At 37.4% G+C, this 12,760-nt stretch overlaps 1 protein-coding gene across 1 annotated transcript in view; it reads left to right on the top strand.

Moving 5' to 3' along the window:
• rngtt (RNA guanylyltransferase and 5'-phosphatase) overlaps nt 1–12,760 on the top strand; it is a 159,889-nt gene that overhangs the window by 45,358 nt on the left and 101,771 nt on the right. The window contains exons 9-10 of the mRNA XM_067416772.1: nt 6,878–7,013; nt 9,483–9,554. Coding sequence (XP_067272873.1) covers nt 6,878–7,013; nt 9,483–9,554 — 208 coding nt within the window. The remainder of the gene's footprint in view (nt 1–6,877; nt 7,014–9,482; nt 9,555–12,760) is intronic.

Here is a 12,760-nt window from a genome sequence, read left to right as displayed (position 1 = left end):
TAGAACAGTGTTATATATTTTGTTGACTTGTGTACTTATATTTTCCCAAATGTTTCCAAGAATGTTTAAATCCAGAGAAATTAGTGATTTTAACCAGGACACGGACCGATGACATCACACCCGCGCTACCCTTGATTTCTGTTTTATTTTGTAGTAACCATGGAAACACCAAAGCCGCTTTAATATCTGATGTGCTTTATTAGACAGGAGAGCAACAGTTTGGATCATTGGTGGACAGAAACTAATGATTGTTCTCTAGCTCAACACAGTTAGTCTTAAGGTCCTTTCACACCGGACGCGTAACGGAAAAACGTAACGAATAGGCGAATATTACGCACGCGAACATTTCGTGTCAAAACCATTCACATCAGCCGCGACACGAATTTGCGACATTTCAGAGCTCCAACATTCCAAAACATTCGCAGCGACAGCTGAGAAAACACGGGCAGTTCATCATTCAGTGAAGACGAGCTTTTCATTTTATTTATAATCAACTTTTATTCAAGACGCAAGTCCATAAAGACAACACAATACAAATAAAAATACAAAAAAATATATATATATATATGTTAAAAATGAGCACATCAGGAGTCATTTCTAAAACATATACAGACTTGGGGTCCAATATTTCCAAAAGCAAGATGTGTACCTTGTATCACTCTTAGAAACAGACCGAGAGGAAAGTTTTGGGTGCAGCCAGTCTTATAGAACAGAGAGTCTGAAGGGGAGGATGCTAATCTTGTACAGGAGCTAAAACTTTATCATGGCCGCTTCTGCCCTTACTTTCTAAAGTCTGTGGGACAATTTGAGGATCTTCTCCAGAGACGGCAGTGCATCTGACGAGACAAACCGCACACTTCAGGGAATCAATCGATCCGAGCAGATGTTTCCAGTCGAGTCACAATGTAAACATTTCAGTGCCACAGACGTACTGATAGCAACACGTTCACTTTCCATAATCGCGGACACAAGGTTTAGAAAAATATCAACTATTTATAAAAGGTTATAAGTTATTGCTGTCCGTAGCATACAGTGGGCAAACACAGCTGCAGCTGTACAGCTTACAGCTGTAATCTCATGAGAAATGCCATGCCTGGCAAAGGTTAAAGTTCAGTGAATAGCTCGTGACATCAACTGGACATTTCGTCACCTTTGTTTCCTTGTATGTGATTGGTTAAAGCCGTTTTTGTCACCGCTGGAGTAAAAAAAAATCGACATCGAAACGGAAAAAATAAATGTCATATCGGTGTGGAAGCGCTCATTACACAAACAGCTGATCGAAAGAAAAAAACATCGCACAAATTATTCGCACGTCAAAATCGCGTCCAGTGTGAAAGGGCCTTTATTGTTTAAATCTGTTCTTGATTTACCGCACAGAGTACCATGTTTTACCATGCCTAATACCGATTTGTAAACGTCCTGTAAATATAACAAAAATGTAATATAAGTAGTAATATGCTTTGCTAAGAACTTCATTCGTACAAATTTAAAGAAGATTTTCTCAATATTTAGATTTTTTTGTACCCTTAGATTCCAGATTTTCAAATAGTTGCATCTCGGACAAATATTGTCCAGCAAACCATACATCAACAGAAAGCTTATTTATTCAGTTTGATGTATAAATCGCAACTTCCAAAAATTTCCTCCTTAATGACAACTGTGACACTGAAGACTGGAGTAATGATGATGGAAATTCAGCTTTGATGGCATTAAAATAAAGGACATTTTAAAATGTATATGTACAGAAAAAAGTTATTTAAAATTGTAATAATATTTCACAATATTACAATCTTCACTGTATTTTTGAAAAAGCATTGGGCATCAAAAAGATAAAGTAAACTACTAAACCCAAACTTTTGAACGTAGTGTTATTTTTATAATTAATATTATAATATATACAAACCAAAATTTATTCAGACACCTTCAACATGTTCTCACATTAGCTCAGTTTATTCGCTATAGTTAGAAAATGGACATAAAATATGACAACTCAAGAGTTAAACAGTCAGAACAAATTAATCTTGATAATGTCTTGATAGAAATGGATGTAATGGATTACAATCAGCTGTTAAATTTAAGAACACGATTAGATAATACCAGTTCAGCTCAACCAATGACCAAGCAGTGCTTCATTTAGTTCAGTCTGTGGTGTCAAAGGTCACATTAGCAATTAAAGAACAAACACTTCAGCCAAACATGCTCAGCTCAAAGTGTCTGAATCATTTTGCTCCCAAATTTGTACTCACTGTATGAGGAATAGTTGGGTGTAATGTGTCACAGTTTACTTTGTTCAGCTCTCCTCACTTACACAAATGAACTCTAGTGTCCTACACACACTAGTAAAATATTATATCTGCTGTCTGAATCTTTTTTGGTTTGACTGTATATACATTTATTATATTTATAATTTTTGGTTTAGACCAATGATGACGTGGAACAATTCACACAGCCAGCTGTGTTTTACTATGCAGTAAACACTTTGCTGCTCTGCTTCATTATTGTGTTATCATAGATTTCAGATTTAACTTTCCCTAATGAAACGAGCCGTTTTAGGAAGCCCAAACTCAGATTTGTAGGTCATAGTGAACCGTGGTTGGTTGTTGTGTGTTATTCAGACTCTCCCCTCCTGTCTAACACACAGATAGCCAGAAGTCATGCCTAGAGGAGATGAATTAAATCAGACCATCCAGCTCGGGTTGAGGTTTTTTTCATTCTTTTGATGTTGTAGCACCCTTTCAAAAGATCTTCAGTATAATTATGTCGTGCAGATTGTGTAATGTTGGAGTCTAGTGCTCATAGAGGGGCCATTTAATGAAGCTACAGGTCATTTTATGGCAGCTCGGCTTGAGCTTGTCTGCTGTAATGATGTGATCTGTCTCCCTTCACTCCCGCTGGCTCGTGCGCTCTAACGTCTGCATGAACATCATTAGACACTCATCCATAGGACGGATCTCAAATGCACCACAGTTGGCACTTTGCAGGATGTTTTATGCCCTGGCAGCAGCGAATGAGCTGGTGTCATAGTGATCCAAAATTAGCTGAAAGTTGAGCAGAACATCCGTGGCTCTTTGATTGAAAAACACTTGGCTCCATCACGGAGACGCTCAAAAGGCGCAGCTGATCTCTTTAACTGGAGATCCGTTCTAACAAGCCCATCATCCTGTGCTTTGGCCACTCGGATGCGTTCACTCTGGGGACGTCCAGCAGAGCGCTCTATAATAATGACCAAACGAGAGGATATTAAAGCTCAAGGCAAAGACGAGGACTGAACAATTGTTTTTGGATGCCAGTGGGAATATCTCCAAAAGCACTTTTCATTTCGGCATGTGTGCAGACATTGTAAGCGTTTGAGAGAAGACGACTCTATTGACTGAAGTTCAAAGTGTTCCCAATCAGTCGGTTCAATTCGTGACTGGGATATTTCTCTCTCGCATAATTCCCTGAAGACACCTTTATTCACATCTAAAAGGCCAATGGCGCATAATGACGTGGACATGCGCGCTGAATATTAATGTGATGTCCTGTGACATTCACAATGACAAACACTGTGCTTAACGGTAAGTGGGAGTTATCGTGTCACAGCCAAAAGTCAGAAAGACAATGTTTCTTTGCTTTGTTTTGCAGATCTAATTGCGTCTTTAATGAAACGGTTTGATATCTGTCTTTTTGATATGTGAAAGGCGTAGTCATGAGCCCTGCTCGGTGTGTCTGGGAATTGTCCACACCAGGATGCCTCTTTTGACTTTCCATCAGCACATTTTCGTCAGCTCTGTTGGCCCTGATATACGGATAGCAAAGTTTGTTTTCGTTTTCCACTTAGGGGTCAAAAGCAGTTAAAAAGACAGGTCACCTAAAAATGTAAATTCTGTCATCATTTACTCACCATCAACTTCCAAACCTGTATGAATTTGTCTGAAGAAGATTATTCGAAACGTTTAGGTAACCAAACAGTTGATGAGCCCCATTGACTTCCATAGTATGGAGGGGGAAAAAATGGTGAATGGGGTTTTGGTTACACATATTCTTCAAAATATCTTCTTTTGTGTTCAGCAGAAGAAAGAAGTCTGTCATATAGTCATACAAGTATTAGGAGAACATCATAATTGTGTGCTTGGACATGGATTTTAACGGTGAGACTTTTGTTTTTGTAATCAGGCTCTCAAAAATTCTATAAAAATGTGGATTTAGATTTATCTGCCAATAAATCGGTTATATGTCTTCAAGTATTAAGCAGTCCCTCCAGTTTTTCGCGATTCCGCGATCGCTGAATACAATGCAAAATCAGAAAAATATTTTTTTGCAATCCTGCATAATTTGCCATTTCCCTGCAAAATAATCACAAAAAAATATTTTCAATAACAAAAAATACAAATAAATATCTAACTGAACTATCTCTAATTTATTTAAAGCTGTAATACATTGTTTTCATGAGGATTACAGACGTTGGGGTGCTTGCACAGTGTGTCTTTGTAAAAACGAAAGTAAATCTTTCTCGTCTCGCATAGGCCTATAAGTGCCAAGGACCGGACGAATGGATTACTCTAGATGGATGAATGACCAAATAAAAGTATGATATGCCCGATAACACTAAAAAAATAGTTAATAAAAGCATTGTATACCACAAACTCAATTCGCTCCTGACACACGGTGACGGACCGAATCCGATGTCAGACTGGCGGAGGATTGTTTGCCGGCTGTCAGTGCTCGCGAGTATACAGATCTGTTTTTATGTAGGCTTATGCCCTTTAACAATCATAATCAAATACACCCATTATTATGTCTAAATGTCCGTCTTGGCTGTGTCTTGAGTGAATAGGTTTGGGAAGTGTGACAGTATAGGCTATAGGCTATTGGGTCCGTGTATTAGCCTACTGTAGGCAGTAATCTTTAAAGTGAAAGCAACCGCAGCCTATAGGCTACCTATCAAATAACAACCACTGAACAAAATAAAAAAAATAATAGTAGCCTGACTTAAACGATAAAAAAACGACTTAAAAAAGCATTTTTGTATTTATTTATCATTGTATTTATTTGTCTTCATATCATTTGTTTATTAGTTCTTGTGTATGACTGTTGTGCACCTAACATAATACATAATATGGTAAATGTGGTATCTTAATTATTTTAAAAAAACATTGCACATTTTCTGGAAATTACCTCCACAAAATCAGTCATATTGATCGCAAAAATCACAAAAAAATATTGTGAAATCCTGGAGGGACTGATTAAGAATAAATCAGTTATCGTATCGGCCAGAATTTTACTCTTGGTGCATCCCTGATTTTACATCTTGATGCAGCTTATATCCCTAAAGTTATGCCCCTCTCTTTCGAGCAGGACCTTCTTTCCCCCTGTGTCCTGTTAGTATTCTGGTTTTAAAAATTATCACGTTACCTCTATCATCTATGCTTTATCGTAATGTCTGAAAAGAACACCCCTGCAGTGATTGCTAAACTTCACTAGACTGAACCTCACCTGGCTCTTTGTTCAATTAAACTCATTATGACAAGTGTTTCTCTTAATTTTTCTGATGGAAGTGAAGCACACAAAACAAGCTATTGTTGTTAATCATTGGAGCTCATCAGTTCCTGCGGATTCAGTGCCACCGGGGATGTGTTTTCTCAATCAGTGTTTCTCTTTTCAGCTGCTAATTTCTGCTCATAATCAGAGAAGAGCTGATAAATGTTTCCAGACTTGTTTGCATCTTTTTGTGTGTGTGTGTGTGTGTGTGTGTGTGTGTGTGTGTGTGTGTGTTATAGCCACAAAATCCTCCAGCCGCTGTTTCTTAAACCTCTGCCATTTACCTGTGACATTTGGGTTCTTATTACACAACAAATCCTTCATATTGTTTGTTATTGTTAGGGTCCAGTGTATTTGCTGGTCTCTGTGCCAAACCCTCTTTGCATCACCATTCAGTTTAACTTTTTAACGTTTGGCCTAGAAATATAATTATCTTTGAGACATGATTTAGCAATATGATCTTCATATTGAGATGTCAAAATGTTTCTTTTAACTATGCTTCTTAAAATTTTCTCCAGTTTTTCCTATCGTAATGAAACTTGATAGGCGTAATTGGTCTGTTCTAGGGATTATTATGATTATCAGATTGCGAAGGCTGAGATCGATTTAAACACATGCGCTGCAGGTTTCAGCGTGAAGAGCGGCACTGGGTTAATTTACACGCGAGCGCTGGGTTACTTATAGTGAATAAAACTAAAACCAAAAAACAACTTTTTTTGTTTCTTATATTTCAGCCAGTTTACAAGGAATTGCAAAAAATAACTAAACTGGAAAAAAATTATAAAAAGAGTATATAGACATATTTTTAACTTTTTTTTTTTTTTAAGTTTCCAGCCACCGCCAGCATTTTTGATTGTTTTCACACAATTTTCATTGCCCCCAGAATATTTTGTTGCATAAATATCTGAACATGCTATATATTGAAAGAAAATTAAACAAAAAACATCTAATCAACAAACACTTGAATGTGGTTTTCATAAAAAAGCAACATTTTGAGCAAAAAGCTGAGAAAATCAGATTCAGAACGATGATCAACACAGATGGAGTAGATTTTAGTCCATCAACACCCCAAAGCTTCGCAGTCCTGTAGCTCGCCCTGGGACTACAGTTCATTCACTAACATTAGGCCGTTTCAACTAGTATACTGTTTAATATTCGTTATTTTACATGTGCATATGATTACTTGTCATCACTTGTTTCTGCTTCTTCTTCTCCTGTGTTTTGATCGGGAGATTCTTTCCTCTTTTAGAAGATGCGTAATAGCGCCCCCCTACCGTAAAACAGTGACAACATAAATTAGTTACTGAAAGGCTTAAGCTGGTCAGCAATCCTCACTCTCTCTCTTGTGTTTTTACAGGTACATGATGTTGATAGACGGAAAAAACGAAGTCTATATGATTGACAGAGACAACTCAGTCTTTCACATAGACAACCTGGAGTTTCCTTTCCGGAAGGATCTTCGCATCCACCTTTCCAACACGCTTTTAGATGGGGTGAGTTATTGCATGGTTTGAAAGCCTGCTAATCGGGTTAGGAAGAGAGGATCTGCTCTATTTCTATGCTTAATGGATGCCCACAGGTTTGGCTTACATTGGATGGTCAAAAATAAGCCAGTGTTGTGAGTTAATTCTTTAGACGTTAAAGAGGATCTTGCTCTCAAAGCATTTAGCTCACTCAAAGCTGGAGGAATAGCAAGGGTGGGTTTCACATTTAAAGGCTCAATTAAGCAGAGTTTAAGTCTTGAGGTGTGCTGCACCACTTAATTTTTTACGCATTTTAACATTAAAATATGCAATTTATTTTGATTGGCATGATGAATTAACTATTGTAGTAGGCAATACAAATATTACTATTTCAGCCTTTGAAACTGTATCTGACATTAAGCTCATGCAGGTTAAGCAATTATGTGTATTATAATGTATAATTTTCCACTGAGGCTACACTGAGAAAGAAAGTTTAAAGCAAGGGTATTCAATTAAAGTTCTAAGAGGTCTGCTCTCTCCATTTCCTTCTTCCAACTGGAGATGAATATAAAAAGGTTAGTTTTTAACCGGCAATTATTTTTAATTTACTTTACATTTAGACACCTTTGTGAAAGCAAGAAAAGCATGGACCATTTTTATATTTTGCTCAAAAAAATAAACTACAAACAAACAATGTACATAATCTAATAATATTAACAACTCTCACCATGAGGATAAAACAGAGTAAACTAGTACCTGCAACGTTTTTTGTCTTCTCTTGCCATCTCTAAATATTTTTTTTTCAAATTCTAACATTGTTTATTATAAAATGGTCTTTATATGCTGAATAATAATGCTAAATGTAGGCAAAAGACGCCACACGTTAACTTGTTTCAAACCTGGTTTAGTTAAACGGTTGGAGTATGATAAAATAGCTGCATTCTCGTTTTCTGCAGTGTTTTCGTGAAATCGTCTATTTTGCTGCTCACCCTGTTTCTGCTTTTGTTGTTAAAATAACTGCTTCATCTGCAGCTCTTAATGTGGTGCTTTACGTCTTTAGCGGGAGAGAGAAGCAACTTGAACACAACGGAAAGAGTTTGAATGAAGCTCTTTTGGCTCTAGATAAGAATATTATTAGATATACACTATATTGCCAAAAGTATTGGGACACCCCTCCAAATCATTGAGTTCAGGTGTTCGATCACTTCATGGCCACAGGTGTATAAATCAAACACTAGGCCTGCAGACGCTTCTACACACATTAGTGAAAGAATGTGTCGCTCTCAGGAGCTCAGTGAACTCAAGCGTGGTACCGTGATAGGCTGACACCTGTGCAATAAGTCCATTCCTGAAATTTCCTCACTACTAAATATTCCACACTCGACTGTTAGTGGGATTATAACAAAGTTGAACAAATTGGGAACAACAGCAACGTAAAATCCCAGAGCGGGGTCAGCACATGCTGAGGGTCACAGTGCGCAGAAGTCACAAACTTTCTGCAGAGTCAACAGCCACATACCTCCAAACCTCTGTGGCCTTTTAATGAGCTCAAGAACAGTGTGTAGAGCGCTTCAGGGAATGGGTTTCCATGGCCGAGCAGTTCATCAAAGACTTACATCTCCAAGTGCAATGCAAAGCAATGTGATGCAGTGGTGTAAAGCAGCCGCCACTGGTCTCTAGAGCAGAGACGTGTTCTCTGGGTTTGATGGTTGCCAGGAGAACTGTATTTGTCTGACTGCATTGCACCAAGTGTAAAGTTTGGTGGAGGGGGGGTTATGGTGTGGAGTTTTTTTTTCAGGGGTTGGGCTTGGCCCCTTAGTTCCAGTGAAAGGAACTCTTAATGCTTCACCAAGACAATTTGGACAATTTCATGCTCCCAACTTTGTGGGAACAGTTTGGAGACGGCCCCTCCTGTCCCAACATGACTGCGCTTCAGTGCACAAACGTCGGTCCATAAAGACATGGATGAGTGAGTTTGATGTGGAGGACCTTGACTGGCCTGCACAGAGTCCTGAGCTCAACCCGATAGAACAGCTTTGGTAAGAAATAGAGCGGAGACTGAGAGCCAGGCCTTCTCGTCCAACATCAGTGCCTGACCTCACAAATGAGCTTCTAGAAGAATGGTCAGAAATCCCCATAAACACACTCCTAAACCTTGAGGAAAGCCTTCCCAGAAGAGCTGGAGCTGTTAGAGCTGCGAAGGGTGGGCCAATCCATATTGAACCTAATGGATAAAGAATGGGACCGACCGTCCAGAGACTGGAATTGGAAAACAATTTTAAGTCCTAAATGTTTTAATTTACAGGTTTCAATGGAAAAAAAAACATGACTTATTTCAGTGATCTCAGACATAATTAATCGAACAATATTTTTATTTGAGCTTTCAAGCTATATATCTTAATTTTGAGTGTTTATTTTAAATCTCAATGTTCTATCATGTTGATTTTTGGGTAGTATATCTGGATTTCTTATTGTTATCATCTTTCTTTATTTTTGCAGGAGATGATTATCGACAAAGTGAACGGCCAGCCCGTCCCACGCTATCTCATCTACGACATCATTAAATTCAACGTGAGTGCCTTTTAGCAGCTATAACAAAAACACACTCTCATTTGTTCTTTATTTAATTAAGAATTACTGTTGGCAGTAGACCTAATGCAAAATCACAATGAGCAAGAACAGAGGTGTCTCACCCAGCAATTCAATTTGGCATTGTTTACTATCCATCATGCCTTTCCAAACTTTCATCTTTTATGAAATACAAAAGGAAAAGTCCACAAAAATGACAAAAATAACCATACTAAATAAAAGTATCACAACAGTAGTTCATACAGCTACTACTTCTGTTAGATTTAATTAGCAAGTAGGTTTCAATTAAAAAATGGCACCTTTAGACACAGCAGGCTTGAACTTATTTATAATTTCCCCCTATATATTCTTCCTCTCAGACAAATTATGATCTATGGCTTTGAATATAGCACATAAATCAAGTGGACCACTGTTAAGTGTCATCCTGTCATCCATTCAAACTATTCAAAATATCTATTTGTGTTTATGCAGAGATTAAAGGAAGTTGTATAAGTCATGAAACTGCACACACAGCCCTTTTTATGTCTATAATGTGACATTTCTTCATGAAATGAAATGTATATCAAAAAACTGCTTGGTCCTTTCAAGCGAAAAGGAAATAATTTGAAGTAAGTTTGATTTGTAGTGCACTTTTCACACACACGTATTGTTTCAGAGGAACTTTAAGGTAAGGGTGATTTTCTGTAAATGTATTCTCCCTAAATTGAAACTGTGCAAAGTTGCTGAGAATTATCATCTTTTATTTTTCTCTGTGAAAAAGCATGCAGTGTTAAATCATTCACAATAAGACCAGAGATGTGTATTAGAACAGAAAATTGGATCCGTTTTAATTTCACATTGATTTGATATCAGTGAATTGTGTTCAGTTCATTTAAAGTCATAACTCATCTTAGATTTGGGAGGGAATGAGTCCATCTTAGGATGTTCTTGCATCATCTTTTGCTCATTGCAGTGCAGTATACATCAAACAAATCCAGGCAATCGTCTTTACACAGTGTGCATCTGAGACAGGACGCTTGGATTTGTCTTGCTTGGTTACCGAAAGGAACATTTTTCCAAAAATGCAATGCTGATCCGTCATTTTTAAGATTGATGCCACAGGCAACCAGTGTATAAATATAGACGGCACATTAATTGAGCTTGTCCAGTGATGCTTCGGAAGACTAATACTCAATTCAGTTATAGTGCTTGTGTATGCACTAAGCACACGTCATCAACTTTATTTATTGCTTTTTCATTTAAAATATGAGTACATTAAAGACTAATGGATATTTTTTTTTAAATATGGTTTTTATTGCGCACTGCTGGAGCAAACAGCGGCTCAGGAGATGCTTGAGTTTGTTGTGGATAGCTTATTAACTCTTTCCCCGTCAGCGTTTTATTTTTAAATAAAAGTTGTCAGCCATCATCCGCGGTTTTTTATCATTTTCTCAACTTTCATGGCCCCCAGAATATTTTGCTGCATGAATGTCTGAACATGCAATATATCAAAAGAAAGAACAGATCCTGTTTTATTCTAGCTTCATGCATTATTTTTTTTTACCAACCCTTAAATGTGAGGTTTTTAAAGTTTCATTAAAAAGCAGCATTTTAAGCATTAAGCATTTTTCAAGAAAACCATGTTTTTGTCTACATCCAGATTCAGAATGAGGATCAAATCACAGATGGAGTAGAATGAGTCCAACAACACCCCTAAAGCTTCACAGTCCTAAACGACATTTCATTCAGTAACATTAGGTAACGCTAGGTAACAGTAACAGTAACATTTAAAGGTAGGAATTGGTTAAAAAACTTTTTTTTCCAAGCTTGTTTAAACTTTCTTTATATATCAATACATAATTAAGATGTAAGTACTCTGAAAAAGAAAGTATAATAATTGAGTGTCTGTAGACCACTCAGGACTGTTTTAAAGACAGCTCATTATTTCCATTTACTCCACCTTCTCCCTTCTGGGCTCTTTCCAAAGCCACGCCCCCAAAACACATGATCGCCTCACCGGCCAATCAGCTGGAAGACCTTTATTTACCTCAGAGGAGCAGTGTGCATGTAGTGACATCATGTCACAATCACATGTAATAAAAAAATCGAACTTTATCAGTGTGAATATAAACAAATAAGATGTCTTTTAGTACTCACTATCAAGCTAGAATGGTAAAGTTTAAAATATATTTTTGTTTGATTTGGTAACGAGCTAGTTATATTTATAAGGCAAAGAAAACGGGTAGCATCATGTTTTTCCAATAACATCAGTTATACTGTGATGAAGATGAATTTCTGGTAAGATTCATAACATATACAGTGTTTTGCATGGAAGAGTTTCCATGATGAAAGCATTGTTGATTAGCAGTAGCTAAAGCTAACTTAGCTCTAAAAAAAGTTCCTGGATGCGGTGTACTAGCTTTTACACATGCATTTTGTTATCTAAAGTTAATTTTGTGAAATTCAACACGACAGCGATCAACTTCTGCTAAGCATATTGAGTATTTATCATCTCTACTAATGGCTAAGTGTATAATATTGTAACTTTATGCTAAGTAATGTTATGTTAGCTATATTAGGCAGCTTCATGTGCTCTTGATACATGCTTCATGGAAACATAAACCAAAAAAATGTATAATCAAAATGAAAGATTACCTGTCCAGCAGAAATACAGCCAGCAATGAGTCGTTTTTCAGGTCTCTCAGTTCTCACCATCGTTGAAGAGCCACGCAGATATTTACTCGCGTTTGATTTCTTTGTTTATCCAAATACTTTCTGTGCATTGCCTTTTCTTGTACGGTCTTCCTTTTTTTGCATTGTTTGCCTTCGCTGACTGTAAAACCCTGCACTGTGAATTTTGAATGCTCTTTCTCTGCCATTATTTTGCCTCGGTTTCTTGCCTCTTGAACTCCTCAAATCAAACGAGCGCGCGCATGTGGGCAGATCCTGTAGCGAAAGCGCTGGTCGCCATGGTAGTGAGAGAGAGTGACAGTCGCCCCAGCCAATCATTTGTTTCGTCCCGAACGAAAATAATGAGCGGTATTTATTGCAGATTAAAAAGTCTAGAGTCACTCGGTTTTTATACTCTCCTTTTCAGAGAACTTACATTTTAATTATGTATTGACATATAAAGAAAGTTTAAACAAATTTGGACAAAAGTGTTTTAGATCAGTCCGTCCTACCCTACCTTTAATGTTGGGGATTGTATT

This window comes from Pseudorasbora parva, chromosome 15, assembly GCF_024679245.1.
Source record: "Pseudorasbora parva isolate DD20220531a chromosome 15, ASM2467924v1, whole genome shotgun sequence".
Taxonomy (NCBI): Eukaryota; Metazoa; Chordata; class Actinopteri; order Cypriniformes; family Gobionidae; genus Pseudorasbora; species Pseudorasbora parva.
The sequence above is the reverse complement of the archived record's forward strand: the minus strand, read 5'-3'. Positions and strand labels throughout refer to the sequence as shown.